Raw genomic sequence first — 20,469 nt, 5'->3', positions numbered from 1 at the left:
CAGAGAAGAGCGACTAAAATGGTTAAGGGGATGGAGGAGTTGCCATACAGTGAGAGATTAGAGAAACTGGGCCTCTCCTCCCTTGAAAAGAGGAGACTGAGAGGGAACATGATCAAAACATTCAAGGTACTGAAGGGAATAGACTTAGTAGATAAAGACAGGTTGTTCACCCTCTCCAAGGTAGGGAGAACAAGAGGGCACTCTCTAAAGTTAAAAGGGGAAACGTAAGGAAGTTCTTCTTCACCCAGAGAGTGGTAGAAAACTGGAACGCTCTTCCAGAGACAGTCATAGGGGAAAGCGCCCTCCAGGGATTCAAGACCAAGCTGGACAAGTTCCTGCTAAACTGGAATATACGCAGGTGAGGCTGGACTCATTTTAGAGCACTGGTCTTTGATCTGGGGGCCGCTGTGTGAGCGGACTGATGGCAGGATGAACAACTGGTCAGACCCAGCAGCAGCAATTCTTATGTTCTTAAACAGGCAACATAGAGGAAGAGAAAAGGGATATGTCCAGTGTCCTATATCCATCACATACATTCAAAAGCATCAGCACCTATTTTAATGCACCCGCATCACCAGAGAGCAGCAATTCTAAACTTACTAGTACGGTACTTATTTCTATAGTGATGCTAGATGTATACAGCGCTGTACATTAAACACGTAAGAGACAATCCCTGCTCAACAGAGCTTACAATCAAATCAAACAGGCAAACAGGACAAGTAGGGGGTCAGGGACTTTCTCAGGCAAGTGGGGGCTAGGAGTTAAAAGCAACCTCCCAAAAGTAGGCTTCTAGCCTGGATTTGAACACTGCCAGGGACGAGATTGACGTACTGACTCAGGCAGTCTGTTCCAGGCGCATGGTGCAGCAAGAGAGAAGCAGCATAGTCTGGAGGTGGCAGTAGAGGAGAAGGGTACAGCTAAGAGAGACTTGCCCAATGAACAAGAGAGATTCTGAGGAGCTGCAGAATAAATGCACTTGGAAACCTGAGGGCAGCACTTTAGCTAGCATAGTATTTATTTACTAGTCTTTAAGCCTGTTACATTAACGGGTGCTAGAATAGATGTGTGTGTCTTGTCTTTCTTTCTTTCTCCTTGGCCGCTGTCTGTCTGTCTTTTTTTCTGTCTCTTTTTCCTCAGCTGTCCACCACCACCCCTTCCCTGCTCCCCCTGTCCAGCAGTAACCCTTCTCCCTTCTTTGTACCTCCCCTGTGTCCAGCAGCACCCCTTCCCTGCTCCCCCTGTCCAGCAGCAGCCCTTCTCCCTTTGTTTTACCTCCTCCCTGTCCAGCAGCACCTCTTCCCTGCTCCCCCTGTCCAGCAGTAGGCCTTCTCCCTAACTTTGACCTCCCCCCCCTGTCCAGCAGCACCCCTTACCTGATCCCCCTGTCCAGCAGTAGGTCTTCTCCCTTCCTTATACCTCCCTAGTGTCCAGCAGCACCCCTCCCTGCTCCCCTGTGTCCAGCAGCACCCCTTCCAGCAGGGAATTTTTACCATCCAGCATGGGACACCTCGCAGCAGCCGCACGACACCCTCCAGCCGTTCCTCTAGGCGCAAGGTATCAGGAGTGAAACTGCCGCCGCTGCTCAAATCCATGCACGCACCGCCAGCCGGCGCATGTGTCTCAAGTTGCTACCAGCCGCAAATAGAATATGGTCACGGAAAGACACAGCACGCTGTCAGGGATCACAGTCTCCTAAGTGCGCATGCGCGCTTAGGGTTTTATTATAGAGGATTTAAAAAATTTCTATACCGCATACAACCTACGCAGTTTACATAAAAATTTGACAATACAAACATCTAAAACCTAATCCAACATAGCTTTAGAATAACATTGGAATGCACAAATCCAAATCCTTAACTTTACCACAAAGCTTTACATCCTAACTTCAGACACATCCCATTACATAATCAGCGTCCACAAACAAATGTGTCTTTAGTAGTTTCTTAAAGCCTGATTTGGATACATATAACTGCAAGGCTCCAGTCAAAGTATTCCAAAACTTCACCACCACCCCTACTAACAACATAGAATTTCACCATATGCTTTACGGAAACTCCGCGGCACCTCTCATCCAGCTCTTCTCCAAGGCATGGTCTACTTCCTGCAGAACCCTCAACAGAATACTTCTAAGTCTCCCTTCCATAAAAACTCTGCAATACAAACGTGTTTTCCACTCCATGCTCACCTTTCTAGGCGTAAAAACTTGGAATGACCAGGACGGAACCTAACCACACCAAATTCCGGAAGAAACTGAAAACTCATCTAATCACTTGTATCCTCTTCTCCTCCTGTATCTTCCTGCCCTCCATTGTCCTCCCTACCCTCTTCTAACCCCTTCCTCTGTGATGTCGCACAAATGGAAGAAATAAATAAAATTTAATTTCATACTTGTTTCAGATCGCAAACCTCTTTGTGGGCGATAGATTTCAAACCACCCCTTCAGTATAATGAGAGAAACATGGTACAATACTTGATAAACTCGTGACAATACTTTGTATTGCACTCTGTGCTGAATCGGTAACCAATACAGTCATTTACGAATCGGTGTTATAAGAGCTATTCTAGGCACACCAGTGATCAACCTTGCTGCTGAATTCAAAAGTAACTGCAAAGCCCTTATCTTCGCCTTCGCAACCCCCAAATACAATGCATTACAATAATCCACCTTATTTAAAATTAGCACCTGCACTACAGAATGAAAATCATAATCCTGCAGCATCGGTTTCAACCTATACAACATTCGTAACTGCATATACCCTGCCTGTACCGTCTTCAATATTTGGCGTTCCAAAGACAGTGAACTATCCAAGCGCACTCCAACACATTCATCTCCTTCTTCACCATCACAGTCAACTGGAACGCTATTCTATAAACGGTGCTCCAAAGGGGAGACATATGTAGAAGTTGATAAAGACAAGGTTGAATTGCTTAATCTAATATAATAAAACGCTAGGCGCACTCCCATCGCGTGCGTCCGTTTTCCGTGAGATGCAGGGCACCTCAGGTAGGAGTGCGCATGCGAGCGAAACACTCTTTCTCCTCCCCCGAGGTGGATGTCGGACACAGCGGCTGTCGGCCCGTGCTGTTTTTTGGTCTGCCCTGCTCCTTGCCTGAAGTCCTCTCTCCTCCCCCGAGGCGGATGTCGGACGCGGCGGCTGTCAGCCGTGCTGTTCTTCGGTCTGCCGTACTCCTTGCCTTACTATATTTTTAAGTTGAAAGACGAGGCAGCGGCTCCTCTCAGGATCCCCACCTGCGTCGGAAGTCCGATGCAGTCGGGGATCTTGAGAGGAGCTGCCGCCGCCGTGTCTTTCAACTTAAAAATATACTAAGGCAAGGAGCAGGGCAGAACGATCTTCAAAATGGCCGCAACTACAAAGTTAACATCCTGGTGTCGTGGACTATACCTTCCCTCTCTGCACATACTAACAACAAAAATTCCACTTCAGAACTTCCCCCGGGGTCTTTTTAAAAGTCCAAACACTCTCCTTTTCACTCTCAGGAGGTGAGATGGTAAAGGAAGAGTTATAACACAGTCTGGAGCATTCCCAATGTAGCCGAGGCTGAAAGGGTTCACCAGGCACGTTGCCATTTGCGATGCAATACAGGAGAGGATAAGCAATGATGCGGTAGGTTGGTTATGGTTTGATATTTTGTATTTTGCTTATGAGGATATGCTAAGGGTTATTTTACAGCTGCTTTAAATTGTTAATGAGGCCAGTGACTATACCGTGCAGGGGGAGCAGGAAGAAGGTGATGATGGACAGGGGGGAGGTAAAACAAAGGGGCTGCTGCTGGATAAGGTGAGCAGTGATGGAGTGGTGGAGGACACAGGGGAGGTAAAAGGAAGGGATAATGGACAGGGAGCAGGCAAGGGGTGGTTGTGGACAGCCAAGGAAAAAAACCCCCAAAAAACACAGAAAGCGGCTAAGGAGAGAGAAAAAGAAATAAAGAGACACACACACACATATATTCTAGCACCCGTTAATGTAACGGGCTATAAGACTAGTAAATATATATTTCTGTTCTGTGTTCACACAGGGAGCAGGAAGAAAAATGTAAATAGGGCTGGAGGTATGGTAAACCCTGATTGATTTTCAGAGGATTGCGTTCATGAGGAGCTAGCTAAGGTAAAGGTGGACAAAGCGATGGGGATGGATGGTGTACATCGGAGGGTACTGAAGGAATTAGGGAAGTTCTAGCGGATCTACTCGTTGACCTTTACAATGCTTCTCTAGAGTCAGGAGTGGTACCAGAGTACAGGAGAAGTGCAGATGCGATTCCTCTCCACAAAAGTGGAAGTAAGGAAGAAGTAGGGAACTAGAGGCCCGTAAGTCTGTCTTCTGTGGTAAGTAAATTAATGGAAATGCTTTAGGACCTAAGGCAACATGGATTCACTAGAGGAAGGTCTTGTCAGACAAATCTGATAAACTTCTTTGATTAGGTGACCAGAGAATTGGATAGAGGGAGTGCACTAGATGTGGTGTATTTTGATTTTAGCAAAGTCTTTGACAGTGTTCCACACAGGCGTGTAATAAATAAACTGAGTGCCCTCAGTATGGGCCCCAAACTGACAGACTAGGTCAGGAATTTTTGAGTGGAAGGCAACAGAAGGCAGTGGTCAATGGAGATCAGAGAAAATGGATGTTATCGGTGGTGTACCTCGAGTTTCAGTTCTTGGGTCTGTTCTGTTGACTTGATATTGCTGAAGGGCTATCAAGTGCCTCTTTGCAGATGATTCCAAAATCTGCAATATAGACACCCTTGATGGTGTGAATATCATGCGGAAGGACCTAGCAAAGCTTGAAGAATGGCAGCTAAAATTTAATGCAAAAAAAAAAAAAAAAATGCACAAGGTCATACATTTGAGCAGCAAAAATCCGAGGAAATGGTACAGTTTAGGGGGTGAAGAACTTTTGTGCATGAAAAGCGGGATTTGGGTTTGGTAGTATGTGATGATCTTAAGGTGGCCAAACAGGTTGGAAAGGCGACAGTGAAAGCTAGAAGGATGCTTGGGGGACGGGAAGAAGTAAGGCCAGCAGAAAAAGTTGGCATTGATGCCCCTTTATAAGACTCTGATGAGACCTCATTTAGAATATTGTGTACAATTCTGGAGGCCACACCTTCAAAAAAGATATACGCAAGACGGACTCGGTCCAGAGGAAGGCTACTTCATAAGACGTACAGGAACAGGCTTACAGATCTCAATATGTATACTTTGGAGGAAAGGCAGGAGAGGGGAGATATGATAGAGACATTTAAATACCTATGTGGCATAAATACACACGAGGCAAGGAAAGGAGACTCCGGAGTGAGGTTAAGAGGTGATAGGCTCAGGAGTCATCTTCAGAAATACTTTTTTACAGTAGAAGCAGTGGAGACAAAGACTGGGTCTGAATTCAAGAACACGAGGGATAGGCACCTGGGATCTCTTAGGGAGAAGAGGGGATAGTGGATTGTGCAAACGGGCAGACTGGATGGGCCATTTGGTCTTTATCTGCCATCAAGCATCTTGACTGAATGCCTCTAACCCACCCAGGCCATGCCCTCTTTTCAGCTGCAAGCTAAAAGATTTACATGTTCATCTTTATAGAATAGTGCTTAGCAGGATGTGCATCGAAATCCAAAATGTTGCCAATCTAATACCAGTCATTGATTGTTAGTACCTCATTATTGGTTAATTTGGCTTGTTACTCAATTAAATCTTCTTTACTATTCTCCCAGGGGAGCTTAGAATGGTTTACATTAATTTATCCAGGTACTTGAGCATTTTTCCCCTATCTGTCCCTGCAGGCTCACAATCCATCTAATGTACCTGGGGCAATTGGGGATTAAGTGACTTGCCCAGGGTCACAAGGAGCAGCATGGGTTTGAACCCACCACCTCAGGGTGCTGAGGCTGAAGCTCTAACCACTGCGCCACTCTAGAAATCAAAATGTAGCAGAAGTGAGCCAAGTATAGGACAATCAAGCCATTGTGACATCACTGATGAGGTTGGCTCTCAGGCATTGGTGGAATGAGGCATTATGACATCACAATACCAGCTCTAGTTATCAGAAGCTGAAACTTTTTACACCATTTATTTATTCCATTTTCTATACTGTTCTCCCAGGGAAGCTCAGAATGGTTTGCACGAATTTATTCAGGTACTCAAGCATTTTTCCCTGTCTGTCCCAGTGGGCTCAAAGTCTATCTGGGGCAATTGGGGGATTAAGTGATTTGTCCAGGGTCACAAGGAGAAGCATGGGTTTGAACCCACAACTTCTGGGTGCTGAGGCTGTAGCTCTAACTACTGCACCACACTCTCCTCCTTCACTTCTTGGTTGGGCTGAGAATTTTTCGGTGGTCCCTCCATTTTGAGAACAATGAAGTGCTGGCCCTGCTTATTCATGGGTACATGTTCTAAATAATGGACTTCACACAGTATTACCATTTAACCCTTTCAGGACCAAGGGACATATTTGTCCCATAACTTTAAAATCCTATAAATTTTGATTGGGATAGTCTACAGTTCTAAATTTGATATGTACGGATTCCATATGATACTGCCTTTATGTAAACAAACTGGTTCCGACATTCATTCATTAGCGTCGTTGCCAGATTGACGAGAAGATTCACTTGCCACACTGTCCATAAGCCAGAAGTTTGATTTTTTTTTAAAAAAATAATGATATTTCACAAAAAAAATCAATTTTGTGGCATCTGCAAGCCCTTTTTACCATAAAAATGTCGTCAAAACCACAAAAATTGGCCTACGATCCTTATGGTCCTGAAAGGGTTAAGGAGATTATGAACTCCTGAAGCAGGCATTTGCCGAAACACGGCCCGTGTCAGGTTCGTTTGAAGTGTGTTCCATGAGAGCTACCTATTAAAGTTTTAGCTAGCCTGAATACTTTGGTCATCTCTGCTCGTTTTTGGCCGATTGATTTTGTGCGGAGTTTGTTCTTCTTTGCCTAACTTTAGGAACCATTTCTAGAATCAGGGCCCATATATAGAATCCAGGGGTTAACCCAAACATCATAGTTATCCAGGCTCACTACGTCACAGCCACCTGAGAAGATGACTATGGAGTAGAAGAGTTAGACTGTGGATTGCTGAGATTATCCCAGTCGGCTCTGAGAGCACTGTTTAAAGCAGGGATCTCAAAGTCCCTCCTTGAGGGCTGCAATCCAGTCGAGTTTCAGGATTTCCCCAATGAATATGCATTGAAAGCAGTGCATGCACATAGATCTCATGCATATTCACCGGGGCAATCCTGAAAACCCGACTGGATTGCGGCCCTCAAGGAGGGACTTTGAGACCCCTGGTTTAAAGCAACAGTGCTAGCAAACCAACATATTCTATCTAGCAGGACAAAAAAAAAAAACCCCAACCAAATGTTTTAAAAATCCTTAGGACACCTTTTGTGTTCTAATTATTATCTCATGTTCGAGACAAGATTCATAAGTTATAGTTCTGAAAACAGTCATTCTTGAATCCAAGTTAAATCCCTTGGAAACATCACACCAATATGTGCAAAGAGTGAATGCGACACACCCAAACCCTACCTCTTTTGGTTTTCTTTTTCAAAGAGTGAATGCAGCATGAACAGTTAAAAAAAATGGATCTTCTTCAGATTCCCACACCAGCATCGTACTGATGATACAAGTGAAGAATGAACACAGCACAGAGAGCTGAAGAGCAGATCATCAGAGGATAAAGGGAACATGTACAATCTTGTACAGTGAGAAGCCCTTTTTAATGCCTCCACTTATCACAGGAGGACAGCAATCATACTCCCACTTTATCACAAGAGAGTATCAATCCTAAAATCTGTACCTGCTTATGCAAGAAAACAGCAATCCTAAGCCCCTTATCTCCAAGGGGGCATCAGTCCTAGCAACTGCACCTGCTGAACGCAGCATGGATAACTAAAGCATGAATCTTCATCAGATCTTCAAGCAGGCATCGTACCAATTCATGCAAGGAATGAAAACAGCACAGATGGCTGAAGAGCAGGCTTGAATACAGCATGGATAACTGATAGGGCCTCGAGGAAGATTACTGTTTTGTAAATTTAAATTACTGTAATAAAATGAACCACATCTTTCATTTCACAAAACAGAAAAAGAAACAGCAATATGCCTGCAGGGAAAGGACGCCGGGGAAAGGAATTCAATCAGCAGCAGCAAGTTGGCTTTGATTGAAGTGAGCCAATATTCTGAGTATTTTAGGGGACACCTTGGCTTTTAAGGTCTGAGGTAAAAAAATGCAGGACACTCACCAGAATCAGAGTTGGTGGCAGCTACAGGCATGATGAGAATAAGTCCAGATCTAAGGGTTCCTTTCTACCGGCAGACTAGGACACAATGTAAGTCCGAAGAGTCTCTCCGCTGGGTGTATATAAGCTGCAAGGGAAAACAAGAAGCATGAAGAAACAGCACACAGAAGAGTTCTGACCATGCCAGGCTCCTGCTCAGGCGGAGCATGAGGGAGGGTGTTACAATAGACAGAGAGAATGGGTTCATCTGTACCAGGATCCTCTTTAAATGGCTGGTTAGACTGAGGGATCTCTCTGGATATATGTAGGGCAGAGTTGACAGTGCCGTGGAGTTACTGGCAGGGAGGAGAAGGGGAGTAGAGAGAGGCCACTGTGTAAAGCGCACACAATGCCATGGTGGTTTCTGGTGAGGGGCAACAGGTCTGGGCTCTTTTGATTAGTACAGACACAAACCACTCGGGGAGAGGAGACTTGAACTTAGCTTTTCCTCTGCTCTTTTGCCATCAATGAAGGGCGACCAGTGCGAAGCAGCTCCTCCATTGTCCTACAGCAAAAACGGTGCCTATAATATCTGTAGCTAGCAGTGTTCAAAAGTACTTAATTACAACTTACTAGTTACTTCTCAGCTTGAAGTCATTAGATACATAGAAACATAGGAATAGACGGCAGATAAGGGCCACGGCCCATCCAGTCTGCCCACCCCAATGACCCTCCCCTATCTTTCCTCTGTGAATAGATCCCACATGTTGATCCCATTTGGCCTTAAAATCAGGCACGCTGCTGGCCTCAATCACCTGAAGTGGAAGATTATTCCAGCGATCAACCACTCTCTCAGTGAAAAAGAATTTCCTGGTGTCACCGCGCAGTTTCCCGCCCCTGATTTTCTATGGGTGCCCTCTTGTTGCCGTGGGACCCTTGAAAGAGAAGATATCTTCCTCCGCCTCGATGCGGCCTGTGAGATACTTGAACGTCTCGATCATGTCTCCCCTCTCTCTGCGCTCCTCGAGCGAGTATAGCTGTAATTTATCTAGCCGTTCTTCGTTTGGGAGATCCTTGAGTCCCGAGACCTGCTTAGAGTAACTAATTGCTTTTCCTTTACCAATACCACATCCAAGAATACTTATGGCAAAAGCCTTATGGTATGTGAAGAGGTAAAATATCCATCTTATATATGAGTCCAATATGAATATAGGCAAACAGAAGAGCACCCCACCTTGGGATATAAACAGAACAAAGAAAGAAAGGCATGTTGGATGTCTTTTCAACCAAAAAAGTCTTTATTAGAAACAATAGGTCCCAACAAGGATCCCAGTTTCGGCGTTTCGCCTTCTTCAGGGGACTTCTTCAGGGGACTCTTAGCCTGCATTGCTTAGCCTGCTGAAGCAATGCAGGCTAAGAAAAGCTTAAGCAGTGAAAGCCACGATGTACTAGACTCACAGCTGTACTGCCTCACTTCAGCAAAGTGTCCCCTGAAGAAGGCGTCTTCTGCACACCGAAACTGGGATCCTTGTTAAGAACATAATTGCCACTGCTGGGTCAGACCAGTGGTCCATCTTGCCTAGCAGTCCGCTCACGAAGCGGCCCTTAGGTCAAAGACCAATGCTCTAAATGAATCCAGCCTCACCTGCGTATGTTCCAGTTTAGCAGGAACTTGTCCAACTTTGTCTTGAATCCTTGGAGGATATTTTCCCCTATAACAGCCTCCGGAAGAGCGTTCTGGTTTTCTAACACTCTCTGGGTGAAGAAGAATTTCCTTACGTTTGTACGGAATCTATCCCCTTTTAACTTTAGAGAATAACCTCTCATTCTCCCTACCTTGGAGAGGGTGAACAGCCTATCTTTATCTGCTAAGTCTATTCCCTTCAGTATCTTGAATCTTTCGATCATGTCCCCTTTCAGTCTCCTCTTTTCAAGGGAGAAGAGGCCCAGTTTCTCTAATCTCTCATTGTACTGTTGGGACCTATTGTTTCTAATAAAGACTTTTTTGGTTGAAAAGACATCCAACTTGCCTTTCTTTCTTTGTTCCAGTATGAATATTGCATAACTTTATCTCTTGTTGGTTTTTTTCAAGGAGGTTTGATCAACCCATGCCAACCACATGCTCTGCCATGAAATGCTATGTTCTGCTAATTACTCTTCAAACTAATTAATTGCAGGTACTGGGATAGTGAAAAAGTAGTTAATTACTTTATCGATTATTGAAAGAAAGTAATTGACTAAAGTAGCTAAATACTAGTAACTTATTACTCTTATAACACAAAACACTGATATCTAGATATATCTAACTAAATCAGTGTAATACAAACTGTGTGCCGCGGACAGGGGGAAGGTAAAAGGAAGGGAGAAGGGCTGCTGCTGGACAGAGGGAGCAGGGAAAGGGGTGCTGCTGGACAGGGGGGGAGGTAAAAGGAAGGGAGAAGGGCTGCTGCTGGACAGGGGGGAGGTAAAAGGAAGGGAGAAGGTCTACAGCTGGACAGGGGGAGCAGAGTAGGGGTGATGCTGGACATGGGGGAGGTAAAAGGAAGGGAGAAGGGCTACTGCTGGACAGGGGGAGCAGGGAAGGGGTGCTGCTGAACAGGGGGGAGGTAAAAGGAAGGGAGAACTAAACTAAACTAAACCTTAGGTTTGTATACCGCATCTTCTCCACGATCGTAGAGCTCGGCACGGTTAAAGGGTTATTGCTGGACAGGAGGAGCAGGCAAGGGATGGTGGAAGGGTGGTTGTGGACAGTCGAAGAGAGAGACAGACAGAAAGAAAGACAGACAGAAAGCGGCCAAGGAGAGAGAGAGAGAAAGAAAGACAGACAGACACATCTATTCTAGCACCCGTTAATGTAACGGGCTTAAAGACTATTAATGTAAATAAAATACAAACTACAAAATAACAAACCTTTCCTGAATGCTAGTTCTGAATTTCTGTGAGCCCCTCTTTCTCCCAATTCACCCCACTAAGGCACTCTTTTACTAAGCCGATGTTCTCCCTTTCACATCCAGATTTTTTTCAAAAAAAACAAACATGAAGAAAATGAATTACTTTTCTCACGCCACAATAGTGCGCTTGTGTTGGCTCTCGAGGACCGGAGTTTCCTACCCCTGCTTTAAACCAATAGTTATCCCTCCCCCTTCTCTAACCACAATAAATTCTAGCAATTGCTTAGGTTCATAGAATAAGAAATTCTTCCCTTGCAAAGAGACGCAGCATTTAACAGGAAATTTTAAAAGAAATGACGCCCCTAGGGCAACCATTCTGGGGCGATATACTAGGAAATCCTTCCTTTTCTTCTGCGTTTCTTTGGAAATATCAGGAAAAATGTTTATTGTTGAGCCAAGGAAAGAGTCCTTCATGTGCCTGAAATAAGAACGAAAAACTAAGTCCCTGTCAAACTCCAAGGCGAATGTCACTATAAGGGTAATTCTCTCTGTTATTACATCCAGGGAACTTTCCAGAAAGTTTGTCAGGTCTAATTTACTCTCTTGTATCTCCGGTTCTCCTGTTGGAGTAGAAGCTATTTGTTTCTGAGTACCCATAGAGATACTCTGGACTCTTTTATTGGTAGCATTCCTTCTACCGGAATTAAGAGAATCTCCTTCAGATATTTCCTCTCCATTTCCAAAGGAGAAATCACCGGAGATTTAGGAAAATTTAATAATCTCAGATTATTCCTTCTCTGTTTATTCTCCATGTATTCTAGCTTTTTGTGGAAAACAGCCCTTTCTTTTATAATCTCAGTCTCTAATGATTTTATTTGTGAAATTTGTTCTTCGTGTTATTTAATAATTCCAGAATGTTCCTTCAGAGTTACTCCTTGTGCATTAACCTGGGAGCTAATAACAGCAGTCAGAATGCACCAAATTAACAGCTTTTCTAAGGTTGGAGTCCATAGTGGTTATGGCCTTCCACAGGTCACCCATACTGACTTTATCAGGCTTAATAATCTCCCCAAACTGTTCAAACGGAGCAGGCAGTATCTCACCCATTTCTGCAGCGGGCATTGTTGGTCCTAATGCGGTGGGAGCTTGTCCTCCCTTCTCTCCTGCTCCCTCCTTCTCTCCGGGGCTTAGCAGCTGCACACTTCCCTGGGACAGCTGGTCCACCTCCTCCGATGCAGGATTCCTGCTCCCAGGTTGGGAAGGTGCCTGCCTCTGGATCGGGCTCAAGGAAGCCCGATCAATACTAAAGTCTGCCGATTCATTCGGCGTTCCTCCCGAAGTCAGGGAAGACCTTCGTTGGCTGGCGCGTCAATCCAGCGTCCAGCGTCGTCTGCCTCATCGGTTTGGAGCTTATGGCCACCGGAGGTCCTGGCCGCGTAGCTCCCTTCCTTTTACCCATCGCAGAAAAGAGAGATGTACATAGCAAGCAGGACAGCTCCAAAAGGTACAAGAAAAATCAGCAAGCGGTTTAACAAACCGCTAAAAAGCAGCGCGTGGGTACGAGTCAGACGGCGGCAGCATGGAGCTCAGCGCTAGATCGCCATCTTCAGGAAGATTTTTTTCTATTAGCCTAAGCCAGGGAAGAGGCATAATATAGATCCCAACTGAAGAGTCTGAGATGAAACTCTAGGAAGTAGACAGAGATGCCTCAGATGATAATAATCACCTGATAAAGACACAAGAAGGGAAAACTGAGCTCTTGGCACTGTCTTTTAAAGGCAGATTAATGGTTTGCAACTTAAACAGAGATGCTAGTAAACCTCAGCACTCTAGAATGACATCAGTCCAAGCTGGGATTGGCAACGTTTTCTGAAAGGTGAAGCAGGATAACCAGCGAAGATATAATGAGCTCTTGCAGCAACTGGAACAAGCTCTACACCAGCTGTCTGCTCGTAGGCAAGCCACAGTCATGTGTATATTAACTTTGTAACCCGTTCTGAGCTCGTCAGGAGGGACGGGATAAAAAAACGAACCAAATAAATAAATAAAAGGGCATCCTAAAACTAAGAAGGACATGACTCTGCTGTGAGCAGAAAAGAACAACTAGGAGAGCTTGAACAAAAGAGACAGAGCTCTTCCAATTGGTTTTCAACTTCTGCTCTTTCCGAAATACAGGAGAGACTGCCAGCATATAACTCGGCAAGGAAGTGTCAAAATCTGAATGTCTGCTATAAGAGAAACACCACTGACTGACAAAGAAATTGAAAATAACCGAGAATGGCCACCCGGATGGTCTCGGGACTCAAGGATCTCCCACACGAGGAGCCGCTAGGGATGTTACAGCTTTACTCACTCGAGGAACGTAGAGAGAGGGGAGATATGATCGAGACATTCAAGTATCTCACGGGCCGCATCGAGGTGGAAGAAGATATCTTCTTGTTCAAGGGTCCCGCGGCAACAAGGGGGCATCCGTGGAAAATCAGGGGCGGGAAACTGCACGGTGACACTAGGAAGTTCTTCTTCACTGAAAGGGTGGTTGATCGCTGGAACAGTCTTCCACTTCAGGTCATTGAGGCCAGCAGCGTGCCAGATTTTAAGGCCAAATGGGATAGACATGTGGGATCTATTCGCAGAGTCAGGTATGGTAGGGTCATTGGGATGGGAAGACTAGATGGGCCGTGGCCCTTATCTGACATCTATTTCTATGTTTCTATGTTTCTAACAAGTAGAATTTAGAATTGTCATACTGGGACAGACCAAAGTCCATCAAGCCCAGGATCCTGTTTCCAACAGTGGCCAACCCAGGTCCCAAGAACCTAGCTAGAACCCAAGTAATAAAACAGAATAAGCATCTTTCGCCCCTGCCCACCAGTCCCATTTCTCCTTCTATCACCCCTCTCCAGCACCATGCTACATCGGTATCTCCATTTCCTCCACCATAATGTCCAACATTCCTCTCTCTTGTATCCCTTCCCATCTGTCCTGTTCCCTCTCCACCACCACATCCAACATTTCTCCCTCTCATTTCTCTCTTCCCCATTACTCTTTATCTCACTCCTCTCCTATCATTTCCAACAATTCTCTCCCTCCCTCTGCCCAACAATTCTTCCTTTCCGTTCCCTCCCCTACCTCAGCATCTCTTTCCCTCCTTCCCTCCATCCTGTGTCCCAAGTTCGTGTCACCCCTTTTGTGTCCCAATGCACTTCCTCCCTCCATTCTGTGTCCCAGGTTTGTGCCCCTACCTCATTCCTTCCTTCTATCCTTTGTGCCAAGTTTAAGTTCCCTTCCTTCTGTGCCAAAACAGAAATTCGGTTGGCCTGTAGTGTGGGGGATAAGTTTACACACATGCGAGTACTAGGACTCTGTCAATATTCAGCAAACAGATAGGGGTACAATGGGGCACAAGGAATTAAGGATTTTTTTTACGACGCTGCACTACAAAATAGGCTTAGCATGTCCTTATTTACCGTATATAGTCAAATATAAACCCATCTATTTCCTAGCCCACAAGGCAATATGGACTCTGGTTAAAAAGTAGAGAGCGAACATTGCCAATACCAAATTTTGCTGGCATTGCAATCAAAATGATGGCACTTTAGCACTTATGATCTTCTTTTAATACATTTGGCAAAAGATATGATCAACTACCCAAGAGATTCTGAAAATCAAAAATTTGATTTCACTGTCCATCTTACGTTCAGCACATCCTTCATTACAATTAGACGGTACACAACAATCTTCATCTGACATAAATAGCACTTGTAATCCAAATGATTCTTGGCTGTTGGAAGACTGCCACAAATCTGAATGATATCTTTTGGTGGCTTACAATTTGTCTCATCTATAAATAAGAACTTAAGGCTGCAGAAAAAAAACCAATAGCTATCATAAAATGTGTAAGATTTGGAAACCTCTTGAAACTTATCTTTCACGGATTTAGTATACACTTCTCCCTCCGTATTTGCGATTTTTCAATAGTCTATAAACACTTCACTAAAGTATTGAACCTACTGAACTCAAAAGGCGAGAATCAAATGATCGTGTTGTACGCAATCCTAAAATAAGAATCTTTTCTAATAACATTAACACGTGTTTCATATTATCGAAGTAACACGAATGTAACTGAACATCGGGATATCAATAGGTCTGTTCCAATCTACACCAATCTGCACTTTATTTATGCAAGAACAAACCAGAGTTTAGTAGCATAAGGCACGTCAATATTTGCAGGTGTCAGGTCAAAAGCGCGCCGGGACAAAGGCGCGCCCAGACAATTGAGCGCAGCGTGGAGGTGTGCGCCGCTCAAAATTACTGTTTTTAGGGCTCCGACGGGGGGGGGGGGCGTGGGGGGAACCCCCCCCCCACTTTACTTAATAGACATCGCGCCGCGTTGTGGGGGCATTCTGGGGGTTTGGGGGGTTGTAACCCCCCACATTTTAATGAAAACTTCACTTTTTCCCTGTTTTTAGGGAAAAAGTTAAGTTTACAGTAAAATGTGGAGGGTTACAACCCTCCAAACCCCCCATAACGCCGGCGCGATGTCTATTAAGTAAAGTGGGGGGGTTCCCCAACAAAACCCCCCGTCAGAGCCCCTAAAAACAGTAATTTTGAGCGGCGCACGCCTCCGTCTTGCGCTCAGTTGTCGGCGCGCGCCTTTGTCTTTCGCGCCGTTGTCTATGAACCCTATTTGCCATAGCAATCGGGGGCATTCTGGGGGTTTGGGGGGTTGTAACCCCCCACATTTTAATGAAAACTTCACTTTTTCCCTGTTTTTAGGGAAAAAGTTAAGTTTACAGTAAAATGTGGAGGGTTACAACCCTCCAAACCCCCCATAACGCCGGCGCGATGTCTATTAAGTAAAGTGGGGGGGTTCCCCAACAAAACCCCCCGTCAGAGCCCCTAAAAACAGTAATTTTGAGCGGCGCACGCCTCCGTCTTGCGCTCAGTTGTCGGCGCGCGCCTTTGTCTTTCGCGCCGTTGTCTATGAACCCTATTTGCCATAGCAATCAGTGAACGTATGAACTATACTTTGGTGCAATCTAGTATATACAAACGAACAGACCCGATGAGCCAAACGCGTTGATCTTAACCAATACATTTTTATGTTTGTTTATTAGTCATAGGCGTAGAATTTCTCCTTATTTTCGGTTCAGTGTTTTAGTGTTCACTGTTTTTAGAATAGTGTCATTTTAATTTTGCTAACAATTTGAATGTAGGCCCCCTCTTGATCTTGAGGCTCTAGGCTGAAGCCTAGTTAGCCTATAGGAAAATCCAGCCCTGATGGTGCAAACTGCCTTCATTGCCATTCTGGTCTCAACCTCTCTCTGTCCCTGAGCACACGACTTGGGCTCAGGCTTTAAAAAGCAGAAAAGGCTGGTTTGGGAAAACCTGACGTGCAAGCAAGTATAAGCTCCCTCCACCTGAAGCTTTGCACCCCTGAGAAAGAAAGGGACTCGGCACTGGCACCCCCTGCAGGTCACACGCAGGAACAGCAGAAATCACACATGTGCGCCACAACATACTACAGACACGCAGGCGTTGTACAGAATGTGAGAGCCACGGGCCTATGCAAAACGCTGGTCCATGCCAACTGCTCATCTCCACAAGCCCTTTCCCCCCTGCTTCCCCCCCGACATCTAGCTGCCAGTATGAAGCAGATGTGTTGCATGCACAACAGATTAAAATGGCAGCGCCTGCACCCAGCCGTTCACATAAAACATGCAAATGGGAAAAATACAGAATAAAAAGACCCCCCCCAGGCCCCAAAACATGGATCTCGCATAATCAAAACGTGCCACGGCCGAAAGCGCCCCCTTCCCCCCTCCCCCCAAGCTGCAGGACCAGTCAGTCCCCCAGGTGGACTCGTCTTACCTGAGCCCCCCTCCCTTCCCGGGCTCCGATCCTCTCTTCACAGTCCCGGTTCCGACCCGACGGTTTCTCGCCCCCACCTCCCCCCTTCAGCCGCAGCAGCCCCTGCCAATCTTTGGCGCGGCTTGCTCGGCTTCTTAAAGGGGCCACGCTTTGGGGGTGGGCCCACCTGGCCAACGACATCACTGTCATATCTTAGATCAGTCGATTAGGTCCTAAGGTTGAGTCTAGCTGGGGCTGAACAATCTGCAACCCATATGTGGCTGACTATCCTGCTGTCCACGGAGAACCTACGTTACAGGTAAGTAACTACACTTTTCTCCCTCTTGTCTTATGCCCTCTGGTTTTGCCATTTCCCTGTCTCTGGAATAGATTTTGTTCTACCTTAATACCTTTCCAGTATTTGAATGTCTGAATCCTATCTCCCCTGTCCCTCCTTTCCTCTAGGGGAGGGGTAGGCAATTCCAGTCCCCCAGAGCCGGAGCCAGGTCAGGTTTTCAGGACATCCACAATAAATATGCATGAGATAGATTTGCATTTCAAGGAGGCGCTCCGGTCCTCAGAGCCGGAGCCAGGTCAGGTTTTCAAGATATCCACAATGAATATGTATGAGATGGATTTGCATGCACTGCCTCCTTGAAATGCAAATCTATCTCATGCATATTTAGTGTGGATGTCCTGAAAACCTGACCTGGCTCCGGCTCTCGAGGACCGGAGCGCCACCGTCAAATGTTCTGTTTCAAGAGGCTACGATGTTGTTCTTCCATTTGTACTTGGTGGTGGGGACGGGGGTCTTCTTCACACTTCCCCTTCCCCCAGCTCATAAACCTATTCTCTTAAAGGTCGTGACTCTGAGATCGCATATCTTTTATAAAGGTACTAGCTGATTACGCAGCGTTGCCCGGATTTATCCCAATTTATTGATAATTTTTACCCCCATGGTATTTTCCCCCAGATAGTAAGTCATAGGGATACCAAGTTTGGTTGAAATCTGACCATGCGTTTCAGGGAGACTGAAAACTATGGAGTGTGTGACAGCCTTAGAAACCTGAGGTTGTGGGTTCAAATCCCTCGCTGCTCCTTGTGACCCAGGGCATGTCACTTAATCCCCCCATTGCCCCAGGGACACTAGATAGAGTTTGAGTCCGCTAGGACAGATAGAGAAATATGATAAAGTACCTGAATGTAAACTTAGGATATAAGTGGTATATAAATGATGAAATAAATAATTTTTACATGTCACCCCCTTCCCACCCCCACAGTATTTTTTCCCAGATAGTAAGTGATATGTATACCAAGTTTGCGTTTCAGAATTACCCTGTTTCCCCGATGATAAGGCAGGGCCATCAAATAAGACAGCCCCCCCTTTTTAGAAAAAAATGTAAAATAAGGCACCCCCCCGCAAATAAGCCACCCACCGATACCTGCGCTTACCCGAATCGGGTGGTACGGTGGGTGACTCCGTGTGGTCCCTCCGTCTACCGTATTTGCCTCCATGGCTGCGTGCCGCGCCTCGTCATGAAGTGAAGAGGAGGAAGTGACAGGACTGCAGCGCGCGCACGTGACTCCGCGCAAGGAAAAACAGGCAGCTTCCCTCATCCCTCCCTAACGGAGACTGCAGGAGTTTGTTCACGGCCAGAACATCCAAAAGTGAGACACGCAGACAGGTTTCTTTTGCTGTGAGCAATACCACTTACTGTATATAAAGCCTGTTTAAAATGCATACGGTATATAAACAATGGTTTCACATTGTCAAGTCCCCTCTGATGCTGCATTACAGAATAATCTCTTTACTGTGTTTCCCTGATGGAGAACATTGGGGACATTAAATGGTACAATATATGGTAGGATGGATAAAGCTGGCCATACACGGTACGATTTTTCGGCCGACCGATTCTTCAGCCGTCAAATAAGACAGCCCCCCCTTTTTAGAAAAAAATGTAAATAAAAGGCATCCCCCCGAAAATAAGCCCTAGAGCATATTTTGGCCTTCCAAAAAAAATAAGACAGTGTCTTACCATCGGGGAAACAGGGTATATGCTGGAACATACATACATACATACACACACACACAAAGATACATCTGATTATATATCTGATTATATATATATATAATATATAATCAGCCCTAGCGGAAACAGGAAGTAGTCAGAGAGGGCGGGCAGCAGTGGACAGAAGACAGCGAGGCCAGCGTTAGCGTGGTGCAGCGTTTTCTCAATTTAAACGCGGGTGAGCCAGTGCGAAGGAGGAGGCTTTGGCGGTGGTGTTTTTGGCGCTGAGTGAGGGCGGGAGGGGGGAGTCGCCGACTGTGCTGTTTTTCCGCTTTCCCGTTTGTCTAGCCGCCGCATCCGCACTCCTGCTGGCCATGGACCTACTGATCACAGATCAGGGATCACGGAAGCACGCAGGTAAGTGCGCATGCGCGGCTAGCTTTTTATTATATAGGATAAGAATTGCCGCTGCTGGGTCAGGCCAGTAGGTCCATCATACCCAGCAGTTCGCTCACATGGCGGCCTTCTGATCAAAGACCAGCGCCCTAACTGAGACTATTCCTACCAGCGTACGCTCTTGTTCACCAGGAACTTGTCTAACTTTGTTTTGAATCCCTGGAGGGTGTTTTCCCTTATGACAGACTCCGGAAGAGCGTTCCAGTTTTCTACCACTCTCTGGGTGAAGAAGAACTTCCTTACGTTCATACAGAATCTATCCCCTTTCAATTTTAGAGAGTGTCCTCTCATTCTCCCTACCTTGGAGAGGGTGAACAACCTGTCCTTATCTACTAAATCTATTCCCTTCAGTACCTTGAATGTTTCAATCATGTCCCCTCTCAATCTCCTCATGTCCACTGTACTGCAACTCCTCCAGCCCCTTAACCATTTTAGTTGCTCTTCTCAGGACCCTTTCAAGTAGTACCGTGTCCTTCTTCATGTACGGTGACAAGTGCTGGACGCAGTATTCCAGGTGAGGGCGCACCATGGCCCGGTACAGCGGCATGATAACCTTCTCTGATCTGTTCGTGATCCCCTTCTTTATCATTTCTAGCATTCTGTTCGCCCTTTTTGCCCTTTTATTTTGTATTGAGTTCTATAAAGAGAAAGTTAACAAGAAGCTAACATGATATTACACTGTAAACAGAACAAAATGAGTTATAACATAATACTGATCTCAAACAAAATTGGAGGAGACATGAGGATCAGTTACTCACAGGAAGATTCTAGAATACCGCCGGAAAAATCCGACGGGCCGTTGTCACAGCTGTTATTGTAACGATTTCAAAAGGACGAGTTATTCTCCCAAAAGCACGCATGCAAATGAGGTTCATGGAGATTCATGAAGAGTCGCTAAATTTACATGTGATGAGTCACTGGTGATAGCGATCGGCACATGTGCAGAATACACCACGAAAAGAGGCTTAAATGTGCTGGGAAAAGCAACGCCGTCATCGTCATCTTCGGGTGTCATCGCATATCATCT

At 45.6% G+C, this 20,469-nt stretch overlaps 1 protein-coding gene across 3 annotated transcripts in view; it reads right to left on the bottom strand.

Moving 5' to 3' along the window:
• MPP2 (membrane palmitoylated protein 2) overlaps positions 1 to 17,098 on the bottom strand; it is a 56,097-nt gene extending 38,999 nt beyond the window's left edge. For 2 of the 3 annotated variants that reach the window (XM_033919265.1, XM_033919266.1), the window contains exons 1-2: positions 16,999 to 17,098; positions 8,261 to 8,384 (exon numbers count right to left, since the gene is read on the bottom strand). In XM_033919265.1, coding sequence (XP_033775156.1) covers positions 8,261 to 8,291 — 31 coding nt within the window. In that variant the 5' untranslated portion in view covers positions 8,292 to 8,384; positions 16,999 to 17,098. Of the gene's footprint in view, positions 1 to 8,260; positions 8,388 to 16,998 lie in introns of those variants that run through there. The other variant, XM_033919268.1, reaches the window with a different exon arrangement.
• Between the last annotated feature and the right edge of the window lie 3,371 nt (positions 17,099 to 20,469).

Source organism: Geotrypetes seraphini, chromosome 13, assembly GCF_902459505.1.
Source record: "Geotrypetes seraphini chromosome 13, aGeoSer1.1, whole genome shotgun sequence".
NCBI lineage: Eukaryota > Metazoa > Chordata > Amphibia > Gymnophiona > Dermophiidae > Geotrypetes > Geotrypetes seraphini.
The sequence above is the reverse complement of the archived record's forward strand: the minus strand, read 5'-3'. Positions and strand labels throughout refer to the sequence as shown.